The sequence below is a fragment of the Aptenodytes forsteri genome, unplaced genomic scaffold, assembly GCF_000699145.1.
Source record: "Aptenodytes forsteri isolate BGI_AS27 unplaced genomic scaffold, ASM69914v1 Scaffold166, whole genome shotgun sequence".
In the NCBI taxonomy this organism is placed as follows: domain Eukaryota; kingdom Metazoa; phylum Chordata; class Aves; order Sphenisciformes; family Spheniscidae; genus Aptenodytes; species Aptenodytes forsteri.
Window position 1 is genome coordinate 6918631 of NW_008796110.1, and position 21126 is coordinate 6939756.

The following is a 21126-nucleotide window of genomic DNA, read 5'->3' on the forward strand; positions in this document are numbered from 1 at the left end:
CAGTATAGGCGTGAGTAGCTTGGTCCTGCAGAGGTATATAAAAATGTATCAGGACTAATTCTCAGGGTATCCCTTTGAATTGGTGATTCATAGTCTCATACAAACTAAGGCCAGAAAGGACTATTTGATCATCTAATACAGCCTTTTTGAAATAAATGTGTTCTTGTATAAAGGGAAAGTAAACTATTCACATTCTGCATTAGCAGTTTTTTTACATCTCCTTTGCCCAAAGGTAAATGGCAACAGAAGGCAAGGCAAATACCCCCCCACCTTCCATCCATTTTTGGTTTGATTCCTATAATGCTTCATTGTTTGTTCACTGAATTTTGCCTGTGTTAGTCCTAAATTTTGTATCTGAAAGGTGAACATGGAAAAGAAAAAACCCCTGTAAACATGTGTTTCTAGATTTGTTTCTAGATTATTAGCAGTTTTGCCTGTCTACTCCTTAAAAAGTTGTTGTACATGAAATCATCTGCCTGGTTAAAAGAAATACATTATTTATTTAAAAAAACCTTTTGTCTTCCTTTCTCTCTGAGAGTTTAGCATGTCAAATTTTCATCTCCGTTTATAAGCTGTATGCCCATAAAGGAAAATGTATTTTCCTTTATAATATATATGCTATATAAACTACACTACATGGTGTAGTTTAAATGCACTAAGAAAAATAAATGGGTATAAGTGCTACCAGAAAGTTTTATGCTTGTCCTTCCCTCAGTTTTCTAGTCCGTTAACTGCCCTATAAACCTCTGCCTTCACAGCTATGTCACACTTCACACGGGATGATTCGGTTACATGTACAGCCGGCCAGTACGAATCCTGTGTTAACCATAGCTAAATTAAAACAGGAACGCACCAGTGCAGCTCTCTGCTCGTCTGTGCGGTTTCGTTGTCGCACACCCTTGATGGGCTTTGGCCGGCTGGCAGCAGCCTCCGGCTGTCCCCGTCCCAGGGAGGGGTGCAGCTACAGCGTCATCCCCCTCAGTGGCGAGTGGACCCATGGGAACAAGGAGCCAGGGAGGGACGTTAAGAAAAAACATCTCCCCCGGGGCGGTGTTTTGGTTGACAGCTCTGTCGCAGAGCTTAGGTAGGGGAGAGAGGGACTTTTCCCCCCAGGGAAACACCACCCTTTCCTCCAATGCTGGAGCCAGCATGGGGATGGATGAGGAGCGGGGGCTGGAGACCTCCTGCGTTGGGTCAGGCTGTGGCAGCTGTGCACGGGAGGTGCTTTCCTCCACCTCTTCCCTTTGAGAGGGGTCTGAGAGGAAGGGTGCTCCTTTTTGTGACCGGCCTTTCCCATCAGACCCCTGCCAGGCTGGCTCAGACCCATGTTGTTTCCCCACCACGAGCGCTTTGCAGGGCCGAGGCTCTCCTGTGGCAAGCCAGGATGATCAGACAGACCCGTCCACTGTGAGCACCTGAGCCCGCAGCATTCAGGGAGAGTACGTGCCTCCAGCCAGAGGCTTTATGGACACTGAGGCCGAGGGGAAGTTGAGGAGAGCAGACACTTCATTTATCATAACTGCATAAAAATAAACAGAAAATGTCCGCAGAGCGCAGATCACGTTCTTCCCTCAGAGATAAATATGAGAAATCCACCGTTTTACCTCATAAACCCTAGGCAAGCAGGACTCCTGGGTCCAGGTGCCGCCGGGGCACTCGGGAGACCTGAGGCACTGCTGGCTGCACCAGCCACACTGCATGAAGGGAGGCGCCAGCAGGCACTGGCTGCAGGACCTGAAGTGATGGCAGCCTGGCCCCTTCAGCGGGATCTTCGTTATCTGTCGGTGGAAAGACATCATGCACAGATCCTTTTAATACATACGCTAAGCGGCAAGGAGAGTCTCTATTTATGCAATGCGCTGTGGTGCTACTCAGATTTCAGATGTGCAAGCTGCGGTTCGACTTCTCTTTAGCTCAGTAATTATAGGATCTTATAAGTAATTTAATTGACATGATTTTAAATTCGCTTGGGAGAAACCCTAAAGGCATCTTAATGTTATATACAGTTACTACCAGCATCTGGTGTTTACAGCAAGATAGCATTTTTTGCTGATGGAAAAAGAAAACAGCAGTGTGCTCTTCCCAATTCTGCACCAGTTCTTGGAAAAAACATTGTATCTCAGTATGTCTTAGTTCATACATTTGTAAAAATAGGCATGACGGCTATTTCAACTTTGGCAAGGCTGTATTAATATCTGTGACACTCTTACAGCACGTGACTGCCCATGTACTTGTTTTTTAACACCTATCATCAAAACCCTATACTATACCTAAAATATGAATTAAAACGTGTATTACTTAAAATATCAGGATAGTTATGATAATAGTCACTCCAAATATATAAGAATTCTTTTTAGTCAAAATATTAAAATTAGTATATAATTACATTACTGTATAAGTACATCATACTTCTTCACACTTCAGTACCTTCCTTAAACTTATTTTGGACATTTTCTTGAAGATTACTCTTATAAATATCTCATACATTTCTACCAAATGGTTAATAACCATCTTTGGTAATGGCTGATGTATTTCGGTAAATTCTTATAGAACTCAAGGGGTCAAATTATTGCTTACGATTATGGTTTAGGATTATCTGTAATATTACCTGCTGATGTTTTAAACCCATTCTACAATGTATATCTACTTATGACAATAGCATATTTATGACAGCTCTTCATCTTTTATTAACCCTTTGTAGACTACATGCTAAAGCAATCTTCAAACCTTACTATGAACGCTGACTCCCAATTTTAAACACACCCACATAACTCTTGCACACACACCCCTCCTTAAAAAGTTATAATGTTATGACACAAACCAATAAAAGCCAGGAAACTGTGAGCACCATTCTTTCCTTAAGCCATTGTGTGTTTTTTTCTTTGCAAGCACTTGAATTAAGGACAGGGTTTCAGCCTTAAAATTTGCATTTCCTGGCTTTTGTTGGTTTATATCACAGCTCTTACATTATTTAAACATTTCTCAATATTAGGCTGTCGGTTTGTTTAATAGAGAAAAAAAAAAATCTTGGCGGAAACTTGCCAGTGTTCCCAAGGGAATGGCAAGGCTGGGAGGACGCAGAACATAAAGCAGCAGCGTAAATAGTTGCTCTTACTGAAAGTTGCTGCTCTGACAGCAGGTTTTATACAGTGCACAGAAGGATTAGATTATGAACCACTCACCTTTTTCCCAGTCACTACTAGGGTATAGCCATCATCTAATGAATTCTCGACAACAACTTGAGGAGAGATGGGGTGGGAGTCTAGCTGAAAGCTGACATGTGGAGCTGTGGGTTCTGAACGGGAAACCACTATCTAAGAAAGAAAGAAATTGGGAAAATCAGCAGGCAGCGTGTGCCACAAATGCATGCTGCTCAGCGGTCTCATGTTCCTACCACTTTTCTGCTTGCATTAATTACTTTGCATTACATTGCATAATATTTTGCATAATGTTCCATCGTGATCTGATTAAGGCGCTATAAAATCTACTTTATTTAACACAGCAAAATCACGGCTGTTGGAGGATCCTCAAAATACATCGTATTTATTAAAATATGAAGGATTCATTGCATGTTTAATAGTCCTTTAATTTCAGATATTTGTAAATCAACCGTAAAAAATGAAGATGGGTCATTTAGTCAGCCCTGTACATTTAAGAAAGAAGAATTTTATCTACGACGTCTATTTAAAAGAATCTTAAAACTCCAGGCCTTCAAAAGTCAAAGGTATTTCCATTTATTTTCACTTTGGTCCTTCAGTTTGAAAAGTAAACTTTACCCTGTGTCAGTAGTATCTGCTCTTGATGCATGTGGGGCCATTAGAGTGCAAAGCTATGATGGCAGGCGTAGGTTGCGTTGTGAGCAGCTTTACAGAGCTACAGTACACGGACCTCGATTCCCAGAGCTGGCGAGGTGGCTATTGCTACAGACAGGCTCTTTGCAAGACGTGGCTAGGCACCTCGAGATCTGTCTCCTGCCGATTTCTGCAGGAGCCAGGTGTCCAGGACAGAGCACTCAAAGCACCTCTTAAACGACAGGGAGAGCTGGGGGCTTCTCTGGAAGATGTTCGAAAACAGGAGCCTAATTTAGTTGTCCCGAAGCCCCTTTGCAAGAGCCCTCTCTCTCTATATTGATTTTAGGAGATCTTAGGGAGATTAGTCACACCGGTATGAAATTCCCCTACTAGTCATCTCTCTGCATCTTGAGTTACCTAAATACTTCTGAGAATTTGGGCCTATTCCTGCAAACACACGCTTAACTTTACTACTGTAACTTTGTTGACTTTAATGGGATGAGTCATGGCTGTTAAGCACAGGCATAAAGCATCTGCAGATTGGGTGGATATTCGATAGTGAGATTTTATAGGCTTGGGCCTGCAATCCAGAAGGATGTGCGCCCAAATGTGATAGCATCAGGCAACAAAGGCAGAGGATTGTTTACATGAGGGAAGATCATGTTCATGTTTCAAAAGCTGCATCACGTGTAGTTTACTTAAGGAATTTAGATAATCAACATTTGCTGAGAAGTTGAGATTCAATGGGGTTCATTATTTAAAAAGATTGAAGCCATTCTGGAAATAACTTGTATGTCAAATGTTTAATTTTTCACTATAATGAAGCTTTTCTTCTGACTCCGAAGGCAGCATCAGAACAGCTAGGACATTGACTTACACGATTTCACTGGCTTTTCGCACTGCCAAGGTCTTTCAACAAGATGGCTGACTCCAAAACTAGACTTAGAGATGCTGTAATTACAGCTGATGTTTTGTTGTAATTCAAGACTTAAAATATATGAGCAGTTAATTCATGGCGATAAGTGCTTCACATCCCAGAGGTATTTACAGTTTGGGGTTACAAGAGGCTTTTTTTCTTTAAAATTAAACTGGCTTTTTTAAAGACTTTGCTATGGGTTTGTTTCACAGTACAGAAAGTACAGCTTTTAGAAATCAATAAGGTCTGATCATTTTCGGTGACACAGAAGTATGGTCTCTGACTCAGTGTATTAGGGCATGAGCTCTGTTTTTATATTCAGGACAATGAAAAATAGAATGGACTGCAAAGCTGCATGAAAAAGCTTGATTAATGTTGGCATTATGGAGAGAGGTAGCACCACAGCTGCAAATACCTTTTTAGTTGATCATTAGCCGTGTCTCATCTCGAATACCCACTGCTATAAAATGCTAAGAATTCTTTTCTATCATTAATCCAGGCTTCCTCTTATTGCCAAGCATTCTTTCTGATTGAGCCACAGTGTTAACCCTTTAAACACATCTGCGTTGCAACCTCAGAGTAATACATGAAAATTTGGATCCCATCTCTACAATCTTGGAAAAATTATTCGGTACTTTAAACACTGACTGACCTTTATTTTACTGAGGCCGATAGTCAAATCACCTGCTCAAAGCCCAAGTGAATAGACTTTGACCTCATGACATACAGGGAGCTCAAATTACACTTCCTAACTCATTTGGTACTATGGAATAAAAGTTTGGAGTTTGCTTAGAACTAATCTACCAGCCTACGGTGCTGCCGTAACAGATGCTAGATGTAAAAATGCTCTTTTTGGTCTATATAACTGTGTGGTTTTTGCACGCATCAGCCCAGTCCTTGAAATTCTATCATCTTACCCTTATCCAACATAATCCTGAAGAAAAAGGCAATTTGAAGACAGCTTCTACAGCAGGAAGAAGATGCTACTTAGGACTTCAGTGTCGTTCTCAGAAACCTCTGATTTTTATTGTTTGGGACTCGGCTGGTATGCATACAGTGTGGCTTTAATCTACTGTGGACACACCACCATACAGGGACTACTTCTACCATGGAAATGGTTCAGTATTACAGAAGGATTTCTTTTTACAAAGACTATAAAGTGCTGGTTTGTTTGGGGGTTTTTTGGTTGGTTTTTTTTTGGGGGCGGATGATGTTGGGGTTTCTTTGCATTTTAATAATTCATTTAATAACCAAGCATTTCTCCAGAGCATAAGAGAAATGAAAGTATATCTATGTGCCTGCACTCAAGCAGTTAGGAGACAGGGAAGGTCTTGCACAGATAAATAATTGACTAAAAGAGAACAAACAGACGTTAGCAGTAAAAGGTCAGTTCTTGCAATAGTGAGAAGTCACCAGAGGTGTTCTGTAAGGTGTCTATGCTGGGATCCCTACTGTTCAACATACCCATAGATGAGTTGGAAAAGCAGTTGAGCAGTCCAGTGACAAAGTTTTCTGATGAACTGAAGGTATTCAAGGTGATAAGGATGAGGACAGACTATGAAGGATGGCAGAAGGACTTTACAAGACAGCATGTCAAGGCAATAAAATGGCAGGTGAAATACAACAAAGAAGATTAATTTAAAGCGGTATATGATAGATAGTTCCATGAAAATATCATCTCACTGCTCAGCAGCAGTCAAAAAAACAAATAAAAACTTGGGAATTATTAGAAAAAGATTAAAGAACAAATCAGAAAACATCCTGATGTCATACAAATTCATGGCTTGCCCGAACCTTGAATTCTCTGTGCAGTTCTGGTTGCCTCATGACAAAAAGAGCATGTTAGAACGGGAAAAGGTTCCTAGAATGGTAACAAAGATGATCAAAAGGCTGTAACGTACAACGACTGAGTAGGGTAGATGTGGAAATGCTATGAAAAAGACATACAGAATCATGAGTGGGTAGAGACTGACCATTTACTCTCTTCTCATAAAAGTACTAAACACCATCAACAGACAAAACTGAGAGTCAGGTTCAAAGCAAAGATAAGAGTAAGACTTCCTAGCAATATGTGATGACCTATAGGACTCCTTGCCGAAGGATGTGAATGCAAGAGGAATACACATTCAAAGGGAAACCCCACATGTACATGGAAAGAGCTAAACAGACAAAACCCAATAGCTCAGGAAATCCCCAGAATGGAAAATAGTTGGAGGCTTGAAGCAGAAGGTATTACATATGTTGCCTGGGTCCCTAGGCATCCACTTGTCACCGCTGCTGGAGACAGAGCACTGAACTAGATGGACCCTTCGTTTAAACCCATGTGGCTCTTCTGATGTTCTTACAAATAACCCTTCAGAGAATCACATTCATTATCAGTAACTACAACCCCAGACATCCTTCTCAAAGCAAACACAATATTTATGTTCCTCTATTTAAGAGAAAAACAAAAAAGTATGTGGTGTTTCAGCATAGCTCAAAGTACTTCCACGAAGATAATAGCCAACAGTTAATTAATTAATGAATATATTAATTAATATATCCTTTATACTGGAAGTCAGTGATCACTTAGGTCCATGAACATTAAAATAATTCATTTAAATACTCTTTCATTGCCATCAGCTAGTATTACTGTTAAGTAAGAAGACTTCACTCTAGGTTTTTTTATGCATAATATGGCAAATTAAGACTGTAATAACTTAAGTTGAAAAACAGCATACAACAGCTTCTTTTAAAAATAATTGATGCTCAGTTCTGCTAGTCAGCAGGATTGAATTACAAATGTTACTGTCTGCATGTTGAAATATCTTCTGCAAAAATGAGAGGCCTTCTAAAAGCAATCCCATCTAAGTATCATATTGTTATTTTTTCCGTAGATGTCTGGCAGGTGTAGGCCATTACCCAGCAGAGATAGGCTCAGGGTTAACTTTATTGTGTAACAACGTCTCAAATGCCCTGGGATATGCAGCATAGCCTTGCAAAGGGCACATATGTAGCTCTCTAAATGCTGTATATCATTCTAATCCATGGAGAGTATAACGGATCTCCTCTGAAGGGTGTAAGCTTTTCTACTCAAACTGAGTATTAAAACATGTGTGCTCTCAAAACAGTTATTTGGCATCAGGTGTTAATCTTAATTTGACTATATGGATTTTGCATTATGCAATATCTGATATTTTTTCTGGGAGCATGAAGATACATTCTTTACCATAGAAAGAACTATTATAAAACTGCTGAAAGTTGAGCTATAGATATGAAAATGTTACTTAGCTAGAGTTTGCCACAGTTTTCTCTTGGTTTAAAAATGCTAAAGTGGGAAAGATTGCAACTATTCGCATTCCTACAAATGCACATGTGGATAGTTTGCATTTAGCTTTAATAGGGCAGACTACCAGTATTGAAAAGCCAGGTGAATTGCTGGACCACAGAGGCAGGACAGCAGCGGGCACTGAGGACAGCCTTTGCAATGACTCCATGGGCATCCCATCACTCTTTCCTCCTCCTGGCTCTGTAAGGTTTAAGGTCCGTGCTCATGTACTTCTTGACCTCCTCGCACTTGCTTCCAACATGGCTTGCCACTTGCACTGGTGGGTTTTGTTATGACTATATTTGTCTAGTGGGACGGGAACTAGATCAAAAGATGTTTGATCAAATCGAAGATGGAAATGGCTTCCAGTATGCTGTGGTATGAACTGGATTTGAATGACCATGCTGAAAGATGCAAAGCTCTGTACTTCTTTGCTCTGTGTCAACTCATTTTGCTGATAGGCACCATGGCTTTGAGCCTTGATTCCTGTAGAGGCGAGGCTTTGCCACTTTGCTGTTTTCAAGAGGAGAGCAATGCTGAAGGCTTGGCTCTCTTCTTGCTGAATTCTGGGACAAATTCTTCCAAGCTTTGACTGCAGTTACAAATAAAAAGCAGATGTGATTATTTTTGTCTAATTTCTGTAGCATGCATTATGTTCCCTGGCATGTAATCTATGAAAGCAGCTATGACACATGCTAATTTCTCTCTTTTCAGGGAAATGAGATGTGTGTGTTAAAGTTTGGTGGTGGTGGTGGTGTTTGTTTTTAATCATAAGTATTCCTGGGAAATGAGTGTGACTACCACGTGTTCTGTTTACTTGGATGTGAAAGACAACAGGTTTGCGCTCAGCGTGTGAAAATTTCCCAGACCATAGATCTGTGCGAGCCCAGTCCCTGTTCCTCATCAGACAGAATCAGGGGCACCAAATGAAACGATAAGGCAGCAGGTAAAGGAAACCCCAAAGGAAGCTCTTCATCATTCAAAGCAGAATGGAATTATGGAAGTCATTGTCACAGCATACTGTAGAGGACAAAACAACAAATAATTTCAAAAAACAGAAAGCAAAATTGATGAAAAAGAAGTCCATCAAGGACTATTAAACACCACATATGGGTGCAATTTCCAGGGAATCTCTGGGCCACTGAGTGCCAGAAGCAGGAGGATACTGGGAGAAGTATCACCGTGTGCTTTTACTTGCCTCATACCTCTCCCTTATCCATCTTAGCCCCTGCCAGAGATAGGAGACTGTGCTCCTTGAACCTTTATTCTGATCCCATACATCCTTTCTGAGCTAAAAATATGGTTAAAAATACTGGGATATAATGGGTCCCTAGAATAAGGCTTATTATTATTCTGTATTGTTTCGTGTCTAACAAGTGCAGAGAGGCCCCAAGGAGGGTGAGCGGCCTGTTGTGTGATGTGCTCTACTTGGATGAGGCCTATCTGTGCCATCATGCTTTGGTTCTTGTGCCCTAAGCCATTTTCAGTCCAGAATCTGTTCAGACATGACAGTGCGTGACCATGTTTTGCTAACGCTTGGCTTCTCAGCTAGAGCTGGCTGATGTCCAGGTAGATTGGACAGGACTGCAGCCAGCATGTGGCTGACTGCATCTCAGGGTGTATGTATACCCATGGGAAGACCCTTTCCTTACCTCCAGGAGCAACAGGATGGATGTCCTACTGCCCCGTGAAGATGAAAGGGCGCACGGGGGAGCTCCTCAATCTGCACGCAGCCCAGTGCTGCCCCACTGTGCACTGAGTTTCACTGGTATAGTCAGAAGGATGAGATGGCCCTGCTGCCAAAATTGCATCTAAAGAGAGTGGTTGCCCATAGTAGTTGTAGAACTTAGAGTGAAAACTTCCCTATCGCTTTCTTCCTCAAGAAGGTCACCAACAAGCAGTGCATTTGCTTGTGCTTTACCTCGGTGAGGCCAGCTTCAAGCGTAGGGAGCACATGCAGTATTCTGCTTCCAAACATAGCGTTATGCTGAAAACCAGCCTCTGCATATGTCAAGGGCATCCGTCTCTTGTTTGTTGTTAAGGCCAGACCAAACGTGAGCTTTTCAGAATAAATCTTGTAAAACTTTCCCATATCCCACTCTCCCCAGAGCTATCAGAAAGACTTCCCCTTCCTGAAGAACTTTGCTCTTTTCTTCATCACTCAAAAGTCACTCTCTGAAATAATACCAAGCTCCAGGCAAAAAAAAAAAAAAAAAATCACTTTGGAACTGAGCAAAACTAGAAGATATTTTATCTCAATATATCACGTTTGTTTGGTTTTTTTACGAACTAGAATTTCCCAAAATACTGACTGGTAGTGAAAGTGTCTTTTCCAGTTGTGAGTCTTATTCTCAGCATAGCTTCTTTGGCTTGAGCGGAGTAAGGCTGCTTTACACCAGCTGAAAATCTGATTCCCCAACTACAGCAGTGTGACTGTGTGCTGTTTTCTAATCAGATAACCACTGTGAAATACCTGATTCACTTTGCACCCAACAGCTGTACTTTCAGCCTGTGTTCCCAGTCACACTCTGAAAACAAGCACAATAAGAAAGGCCAAAACAGCTGCCACTTCTCAACAGAAAAAAAAAGAAGGGGGAAAAAAAAGCTTGTTGTCAGGCTCCAGATTAGGAAGGAAGTAAAACCATTTTTCTTTTCTCTCTTATGCATGTCAGCTGTCTTCTTAGAAAAATTATTACTGCTCTGTTTTGTAACAGAAACTCCACAATATTTGGTAAACTACAAACTCCAATCTATTCATGGCCAAATACAGATTTAACATGTCTGATGCAGCCAAAACATGCTCAGTATGTCAATGGGCTGCAATTACTCTCCAGGAGAGCTTTGGAATTCACCTCCTGGCCCCAATTATCCTCCTTAAAAGAACTCATGAATCTTCTGTATTTGGATCATCCAGATCAATTTGATTTTAGTTTTAGATTTTGGCTGAAAACAATAAACATTTAGTGAAGGAGGCTGTATTTCCTTTCCAGTATTAGTTATTTTCAGAGCTGTTTAAGTGAATAATTCTATTTAATCAAACTAAAAGCACAAGCAGAAAACAACAGGTGACTATTCCTTGGTTGCATAAAACATACCTGCTTTTGCATTCTGAATATTACTGGCTCCTCAGATGACTTTTTGAAATAAGCAAAATGCAGGCTATATTCTGAGTTGGGTCATTAGCACAGTTTTGATGGGTAATGCCATAAGTTTCAGTGGAATCACTTGTAAAGATAGGAACTATTCATTGTGAAATGTCTCTAAATACATCAAAACTCCAGAATCAGGTAACCATCACCTACAGAAGGAAAAACTTTGCTCTCAGAAACTACATGTTAAACATTCTGCTGACTTTTGCAGCAATGCTGTGCTATAGTTGTGTGGTAAAGAGAGAAAAATGGATGGAGACGGAAACAGAGGTGAGGCATCAGTAGGAAGGCAGAAAGTGATGAGCAGAAGAAAGCGCAAAAGGAGATGAAAGACAGGAAGAAAAAGGAAAGAAAGAAAAGAAGGAGAATCAAGTGGTCGGCTGCTGATCAAGTATAAGCAAGTATAAGGGGAGAATATGAGAAACATCTTCCAATAAATTTCTCTCAGGTTGAGTATCAGTAGCTTGCTGCTGCACCTACTGGCTTCCACAGCGCCGGCTTGGAGCTTCAATTCAATTTAGGTGGCACGATCACTATGTTTTAAACATCTTTTTTTCTCCCACAAAATGTTTCATAATGGCTGCTGATCAAGTATAAGCAAGTATAATGGGAGAATATGAGAAACATCTTCCAATAAATTTCTCTCAGGTTGAGTATCAGTAGCTTGCTGCTGCACCTACTGGCTTCCACAGCGCCGGCTTGGAGCTTCAATTCAATTTAGGTGGCACGATCACTATGTTTTAAACATCTTTTTTTCTCCCACAAAATGTTTCATAACAATTAAAGGAAACCCTAAATTAATACAGCAAAAATTTGAATTAAATGTTCATTGCTTTCACCAAGCTGTTTCATATTTGGGCACTTCAGGGTGCGGTTGTCAGAGACAGAGGTACTGTACTACTATTTCTTTTAATCTCAAGGATGACTGCTAGTGCTGAAATTTATGTCACAAACTAAATTGTCTAAATATGGTAAGGTTTGGTATGTGAAAGAGGATACAAGATTAACTGGATTCACTGGAAGGGCTGAGCTAATTTTCTGATTTTAGAAACCTATATATGAATATTTTTTCTTTTGCTTTTAAATAGTTGGCAGGAAAATATGTTCGCAAGATATTAATACAATATAACCAGTTTTAAAACAGGTTCCCTGATAGGTAGAATTTTGCAACTCATTTTCTCTGAAAGCATACCTACCTCTGAAGAGATATAGTAAACTCTGAATAGCTACAAGTTACAAGGGGATTGCACAGGAAAATCCAATATTTGCATGTACAAAGAGCTAAAAATATGAATGCAAATGACTGAGCAAAAGTGAGGTGCGTAATAAGTGAAAAACTGAGGATTCTTTGCAATACGTTCCAGTAGATTTGTGAACAAAACAAAAAAGAACACCATTACATTTCTTTGCTAGAAAATGTGGGGAAGTGTTTGGGGATATCTTTTGAATAAATTAAGTCATTGTTAGATTATCCTGATTTTTTTTAACCCATTTTACTTCAGTAATGGACATTTAATAGCTCAATTTTTAATGATCTCCATCTCATTGCAGTTAATAGCTATATTTCCATAGAAACACTGCAAATCTGCTTTAGTTGGGCATTTGCTAATGAACAGGTTTGAAAGCACTTCCTAGATAACTATTACTGAAAAAAAAAAAGGCTTAATGTAAGTGAACATTAAATTCTGCAAAAAGCTGTGTCTTCTGTATCCTACAGACCTAGTATCCCTTTCAAGATCATTTAAAGGCAAAACAAATACTATCCTTTTTATTTGGAGGTAGCGTCATTAAAGGTAGTCAGTACGCTTATTCTCCTGCTGGTTGCACCAAACCCTCGAAGAAAGAGCTGCTACTTATTACAATATGAGCCCAATGCTGACTTCCCCCCGTGGCTCAAGCCAATCTAATTCAATGATGAGAATATTTCTGCTAATGGCCATGTGCAGTTTACACAATAGCCTTTCTTTTGATCCATAACTGAACCTGGAATGGGAAATGTATTCTGGAAATATTTTAATTGTTCCTTGAGCTGGGCAAACATCTGAATGAAGTGTGGTGCAGGACTTGAATGAATAACTTAAAGAATGTTACAAATAAAAATAATGCTGCCTTGTGCTTTTCACCAAAGCTCCCTAAAAGCTTTGTGACAGCCCAGAAGAAATACAGCAAGACAGTAGTTGTTATTAACTGTATTTTGTAGATAAGGAAACGGCTGCAGAAAGGTTAAACAAATTGCTCATGTTCGCTGTGTGAACTGGTATCTGCATTTAAGAACAGAGCGTAGGTTGGTCCTGTGCTCAGTGCGTAGCTCTTAGCATTTGCCTTTCCTGCGCTGAAGACAAACTGCAGCTTAAAGTTACCAAGGTCCTCGTGGGAAGTTCAGGTAAAACTGGCAGGGTTGTCATTGAACATTTTGTTAAATTCCCATTTTTTAGGGGGAAAGAGAAACATGATTTTCTCCAGTTTTTCATCTGTCCTTTGTGGTAAATCACTTTGACCCCCCTCCCTGTAGGAGCACTATGGATTTTGCATTATGGGGCAGGTTCTGTGTCCAGTCTGTGCAGAAGACAGAAATGGAGGTATAGGATTGGTTAACAAATACTGGGGACAATATGTAACCCTACTTACTATATGTGGCAAGGACAGAGAATGAGGAGAAGGGAGAGAAGAAAGGGAAGGCTTGTTAGTTAATCTTATCTGATGACTTTCACCACACAAAGATTTTTATGAAAAGGTGCAAGTGCCCAAGTGTTTTCTAATGGAAGGTTTTGGGAAATGGGAAAGCTGGAAGGGCACAGCAACTCATGATGGCAAATCTCATCATCATTCAGTTAATGATGGTTGGGGGATAATGCTACTAACTTTGATGACTCTCTGCAGCCTACAGAGCAAGAAGGGCCAAAGACTGCCGATACTTCAGGAAGCCCACTAGAAGACAAATAATACTGGCAGAGTAAAAGGACACAGGTCCTTGGGTGCAAGAGGGATCCAGGCCGAGATGCACATCCAGGCTGGACCCTGTGGCAGCTGGAGAAGCCAAGCTCTCCAAGGTGGTCATTACAGGATGACAGTGCTTGAAGTAAGATGAGTGAATAAACAAAGCCCTTGGTGCTTTCAAAGTATTTTGTCTTCCGATGTTTGATTTTGACTGCCAAGGTTTTAAAAGATTGTTGGCCCTATAGGTTAGATTTGTTTTGTTAGCCACCTACAAAGAAGTCATGTAATCTACCTGTCTAGATTAGTTATACGCTTGGTGGAGGGAGACAGGCTTCTCAGGAGGGTGATTTACCACTTATTATGGAAAACCTGCTTTAGGACACGAAGAATTGCTGTCCAAAAGAACAGAATGAGAAGAGAATGAGCAAGAGCCGGAAAATCTAAGATGCACTCAGAGAGACTTGAAAGTAGGTGGAGGAGGAGCTAATCTGAATTCTAGAGCTGTGAGTCATAGGCTATGGGTACATTAGCAAGTGATTTGGTGCCAGAGGAGTGCATCAGTATATAGAAACAACTAATGCCAAGGCTCCTGCTTTTACACTATAAACTGTCTCGGCATCTTACTTTGAACTAGGTTTAATCTGATCCTCCAGACCAAATGACCATATGAAGCGTGTATCTTAAGCTGTTCGAAGAATCAATCACCGTTTTGGACCCTTCTGCCCCCACTGGGGTTGGAGCATATTTGATGTGTATCCAAGACAGAGTTTTCAGTTTAGTTTCCTTTGAAAGAAATCTAGTTTGTATGGACCAAAACTGCTCTGTGAACTGAACCAGCTGGACTAAGTGGAGATCATGGTGGCATTTGCCCCAAAACCATTGCTCCAAACCACAAAGCCCATGTAAACACTTCAACTACAGAATGCTCTATTAGGCATTTTGTTTATATTCCAGAGGCTCTATTTTACTAAGCAATTTCAATTTTCTAATGGCCTGTTAAACCGGGATAATACTGTTCCTCCCTTTTCACCATCTTGCTAAACTCCAGTAGGTTTTTTTATTGTGAAGGTGTCGTAGTAATATTTACCTGCATGAACCGTCCCTCCGAAGTGCCCAGATTAGCAACGGTAAGGTTCCCTTTGGTGAAGACAGATATCGAAGTTAACAGGACCCTGTTGAACTGGCCCATGAACAAGTCAACCCTCTGCAAAGGAGTCGTAACTTCTAAGCGATATTCATCATCTTGTGCTCTGCAGTATGAAGCATTTCTTGAAAAAGCCTGTTAGAAAATGAAGTACAGATGAGTACCGTCTTTATGAGTAGGAATAGATCTTTGTCAGAGTGAAGTCATTTAGCACAAATGCATTTGACCAAAAGTATTTTAAAATGTTTCGAACTTAATTGCTTCATCAGTTATGATGTTCCATGAGGAAGGCAACGACTTCTTAATGTTATGGGAATGTTTCTTTTAACTTTTTTTTATCCTGTCTGTTGGGAATAAGACATAGGGTCTTTATTTAACCAGATGATATGTATATAAGCACATATATCAAGGTATCCTTTCTCTTAGTGACTTCTGTAACGCTGCTTCTCCAAGGGTCTCAGAATTCCTTGACTGCAGAGCCTGCCAGGCGACACACCTGCTTCTAAAACAGTGCTTCCTAGAAAATGATTGTCTAAAAACATTGCCATTTTTTTAACCTTTTTTTGCATTAAAATAACAATTTCCAGTATTCTTCTCTTTCTATTCTCTTTTCAACACCTTTTTCAGTGATAAGACAGAAAAGGGGACAAAAAGATGGAGAAAGAGAAAAGGGAGATAAGCCAGGAAAAATATGTTTCTGATAGTATATTTAAATGAAATGATGGGGAAGACAGCTTTTTATAGTTACTTAGGCTATTGTATTGATCATCTATGGCTCATTCACTATTTTGTCCAATCTCTATATGTCTTGAATGTACTAGTTGCTGCATTTGCAGGATTTTCTCTTCCAGTTTGGGAATAGAGATTACATGTTTTTAATTTTCATTGGAAAAATTCTTGAACAATACACTTTAAGTTATCTCCAGAGAAGAATATAACCTGCTGTCCTGACAATTCAATAGTAATCTATTAACTGATAATTGCATTACTATTGATACTACATCATCTGTTTTGGTGAGATTATACAGATAATAACCAGGAACCCCCTAAAGGATCTCTAACCAGTTTAAATTTGGAAGTCATCTAGCATGTTCCCACTGTGACATACTTTATGAATAAACATGTAGGGAGATTATAAAGGATCTTATGGTGGTTCCCTCTGTTGAAATCAATAGAGCTTCGTTTTTCCTAATTTTTTTATTGATTTGTTGTTACAAACACATTTTAGTATTTTTTTTTAAAAGCTTGAATTAAACCTTTTAAAGACAGTCAGAGTCTTCCCACTAAATTCAATAGATCTGGATCATACCCTTAAAGAACAAGTAGGAGTAAAATTTTATTTTCCTATTTTCTTGATTCAGACGGTTTTCCTTCTATTACCTATAATCAAAGTACTATGAGAAAGCAAGCAATGAGCCAAGAATTTCTTGCTGGCTTAACCCTGTGAATTCTGGAGAAAAAACAAGGCATTGAAAATGCCATTATCAAAATGTTCAACCTAATAGCTCAGTCCTTTGCTGTTGAATTGTAACGTTTCTGAACTGTGCACAGCAACAGCACTGGCGGGTGAAGTTCTCTATGATCCCTAGGAGTTGCAGTCAGCTGTGGTGCCAGCTTTTCTCCAGGTGCACTGTCAATTTACTGTATCATTTAGGTAAAAACCTGCGTAAGACTAAACAAGAGCAACTGAAATCTCTGTGCACTGCCTAATGATACAGAAAGAGATCTGATACAGCAGTGACTTAACAGTTTGGTTATCCACACGCTAAAGTGTTTGCTGTATTAGTTTCGGTATTAACTGTTAAAGTATGGTGTGTTTTGCTCAGCAGGAACTGAACTAATACTTTGCACTAGGCACACTGAACGTTAATTGAATACACTTGAAATATTTTTGTCTGATCAACAAGGGACAAATTTAGCTTTGCTTTGGCCACCAAACAAGCTAAAAGCTTTATTCTTTTGCACTCATATCCCATCCAGTCTGAAAGTATTTTTGAAACATCTGTGCAAAGATTACTCATACAATGAGTATGAATAGTTCAAGTGCAGAAAGATGTACAGTTTTCATACTTTTTGAAATAAGGCAGATTTCTGAATTTATCCTCCCCCAACTTGGGATCTCTGCTCTTTGCTGTAACTCCTTTTTTTCCATGAGCAAATGACTTTGGGGAGAGATGTTTCTGTGCTAACCTTAAAAAAGTACTTCCTCCTATGTAGTCATCTTAACACAATTTGAACATCCTGACACGCCTCACGAAACCCTGTTCAAGCTCTTTTTAACAAGTGGCTAGATTTTCCTGCTTGCCCCAACACCTCTCCTAGCTTCCCCGAAGTCAGTTCAGCCACAAAGTCAGCTCAGCCTTCCTCAGAGATGTCGTAATTTTGGGTATCTGCCCAAGAACCTGCAGACTGTTCCACATATGGCACTCTCAAAACCTGGCGCTTCATGGATTAACCATAATGTAAGGTTAGCTGTTTAAGAAATAGGAAGGCTTTGATCTTTGAGTAGAAATGCAGAGATTAAAAGGCTACTTAGAAAACTAAAGGAAGATTGATAACACGGAAAACTTCGGCAAAGAAGCTGCTTTAAATTAACTCTTTGAAGCCTGAATCTCGCCCTCCCGCCCCCTCTCTCAGTATACACATAAGTATCCATTTGGCTGTCAAAGTGGAAAAATAACTGATGTCAGATGATGCACTCTGGATATTATGCCAAGTTCCAGTGACAAATCACACAACTATTGAAATGGACGATTAGAGAGCGGGTAAGTGCTTGGGTTGGGCTATACTGCTTCTCTTGTAGGACGAGAGGTGCCAATTGCGCGTGTGATTCATAGCAAGGGCTTTGTGTAGCTGGTGTAGGTGTGCCACTGGAATGCAATGAGGTGTGGGCAAGCCCTGCCTTTCGGCTGGTGTCCAGAAGGGTAGGAGATAACCAATGCTATCTTGTTTGTTCATAGGGGAAATTGTGGTGTTTCAGAATTTACCCTGGATTCAGCCCACAGAAGAGGAACGCGCCAAAAAAGTCTCTAGACATCACTGAGCTGGGCTATCAGGTGCTGTTGCTGTTTGGCAGTTAACTGATGATTTATATATCATATTCAGTGAGCATAAAAATAATATTTCGGACAAAGCTGCACATTTGAAACCAAAAGTGCAAAGCAGGGAGGAAATTTTAAAGCCATTAATGAAAATCTCAAAAAAATACTCAGGTCAAGTGTCAGAACCAATCATGGCGTCTACTCTCTAGTCTGAATAGCTAGACTCAGGGTAAAAAAAAAATAAAAATTTTAACCAAAGACTTTTTGGGAGCTTTTTTATTATTTGCAGCAACTGCAGTTTGGAGAAACACTCCTCCAGGCTCATCCTTCTAGAGCTGGCCAAAACCTGTTTTTCTTAGTTAAGTGCAGTGCTCAATTAGAAAGTGATATTATGTATAATGTCTTGAACAAACTATAAATTAATGACTTAATCACTGCAGAACATCTAATATTGTCTTGTAAGCGATTTGGAGGAAATCATTAAAATTAAAATTTAATTTGACAAATTGGAGAAATGGTCTGAAAGTAATTAGGTAAAATTTCCCAGTGTTAATTGTAAAATACGACAGTTATGAAAGAGAACTCAAGTGAAAGCAGGAATAAGCAGGAGTCTTATATGACTTTTACCTTGTTGGCTGTCAGGAATCAAATTCCTAAGTATCAGCTTTTGTTTTCTGCTATGGATCCTGGGAGTGTCCCTCAAAAGAAGTGGGCACCCACAAGTGCTGACAACGTTTCTCCTTTGAGCATTTCTATGGCATAACATGGAGCAGGGGGAAATGAGCTACTGCTAAATGAGCTGCATCCTGATATCTGCAAATGGCAAAAATCCTTTTTCAAAGAAACTGCTGTAGAGTGAATGAATAGATGATTCTACATAACAAACTGATTCCCAAGGCAATTAAAAATGGAGACGGTGTATGAGTTGCTTATCTCTTCTGTTGTGGAGGTCAGTGAATTAAGATGAATAATAAAACTACAGTTTTCAGGAGTGTGTCCTACTGGAATCAAGCACATAATGGTGAAGAATTTATGTGAACAGCAGACTCTGAAGAGGAAGAGTAACTGTGACGAACACAAAAGAACCTTATCAGATTTTCTTCTCTAAATTTTCTTGTGTATTTTTAGCCAACACAGTTTTGCTGTTCTGTAATACATTTGAATTTTCTAGGTAGTTTGCAGTATTTCTCTTCAGGTGAGAAGTGCATTTGATCACTGCTTCTATCCATGTGAAACACAAGAAGTGAAATTCTGGCCCCAATAACTCAGTGATGCCAGGGTGTTGCCTGAAGAGGATGAGTGACTTGATCAGCGTCATGTTGGAGGTCTGTTAGAGGGCTGGAGTTAGAACCTGTATTGTCTGTTTTGCAGTGTCATGTAAATAAAAGTGAGGGACATGATAAATTTGGCCTGTCTACCATGGTTATCTTGAAAGGAATTTCTCCTTAAATTTCATAAACCTCATAAAACTTCCCAGCTGTCACATACCGGTCTTTTTAATTCTGGACTCAGTTAGAGAGGACTAATAAGATCCTTGTACTTACAGCTCTTTGACAAAATGGGGAGAGGAGAAAAATAACCAGGACAAACTTTCTGGCTTCTGGCACATTTACAGACTCTGTTCACTTCATGCCTTCTTCTGCCAGTTCCCTTGGCAAAGGGACTATCTCCCTTCTCCTTTCCCACGTGGTTTCATGCCATGGCTGGTCAGAGTCAATAAAGAGTAATGGAGGAGAAATATATAAATAGCTTTCTACTATGCTATCACAAAGGAATATTTTTTCCTCTGCAATTTGCAAGACAAAGTTTGTGAAATGGACAAAATTTTACTACTAGCAATTCTAAAAAGTCATAGTCACATTTATTGTTCTCACTATACATAACTGTCACAGGGTGTCTGAACTCTTTACAGTTATGAGCACATTCAGTGATGATACATGGAAAAAATACGGACACATTTATTTTTTGGAAGTAATTGACCAGAAAAGAATCTCTTGTGAACAAACTCCAGTGCTGTACAACAGGCAGAAGAGAAGCCAGCCAGAACTGAGGAACATGAGAAACAGAAATTCTTTGGATGTAGCACGTTGGCTTTTGCCAACATGATCAACTGCAAGTCCGCAGCCAGACTCCTCACCCGCTGGGTCAGTGTAACTGCAGTGTGAGTTCCCAAAACTTGCTGCTGCCCTTCCAAGAGAAGCAATTGTGGGAAACTAAACAGGGATGGCCATACATCAGTACTACTCATAGGTACTGTTCAATAGCAGGCCAAATGCACGTGAATAGTGTTCCTTATTGGCCTCAAGATTGCATTACATTCATAATCTCCCATTTCACTTCCTTTATCAAATATTATCAATTAAGAGATCGGGTCTTTCATATTGAACTACTGCACATATTTGTATTGATAGGGTCAGTAAGTCCTCAGAAAGAGGCATCCCAAATGGGTAAGTCAGGTATTATTTGCCGTAGAGACTACACGGAAGCTAGACCAGAGCAGTCTGCTGGGGATACGCAGCGTGTACCCCACCTGCTGCTCTCACAGCACAGAAAGACAGCTAATTTCTATGTTAATGTGGCCATGATAGGTACTAAGTATGCTGAATTTCTCTTTCTTCTTCAAGCCCTATTTTGTCAAACAACTAACTTGTTCTTCCCAAGAACTCCATGTTCTTGGGAAGTGGAACAGAAATCACTCAAGTAGTCACATCACAAGAGAAAAGTATTTGAAAACACAGTATTCAAAATGCTATGCGCTTTGTAAAACAGATTTCTGCACAGTAGCAGCAGACACCGTTACCAAGCACTTCCTGTAATCCTAAGGAAGGGAAAAAAAGAATA

The 21126-nt window shown here is 39.9% G+C and overlaps 1 protein-coding gene across 1 annotated transcript in view; it reads right to left on the bottom strand.

The window, feature by feature from the left end:
- MET (MET proto-oncogene, receptor tyrosine kinase) overlaps positions 1-21126 on the bottom strand; it is a 112099-nt gene that overhangs the window by 62570 nt on the left and 28403 nt on the right. Inside the window, exons 3-5 of the mRNA XM_009286818.2 lie at positions 15188-15379; positions 3183-3314; positions 1605-1778 (exon numbers count right to left, since the gene is read on the bottom strand). Coding sequence (XP_009285093.1) covers positions 1605-1778; positions 3183-3314; positions 15188-15379 — 498 coding nt within the window. The remainder of the gene's footprint in view (positions 1-1604; positions 1779-3182; positions 3315-15187; positions 15380-21126) is intronic.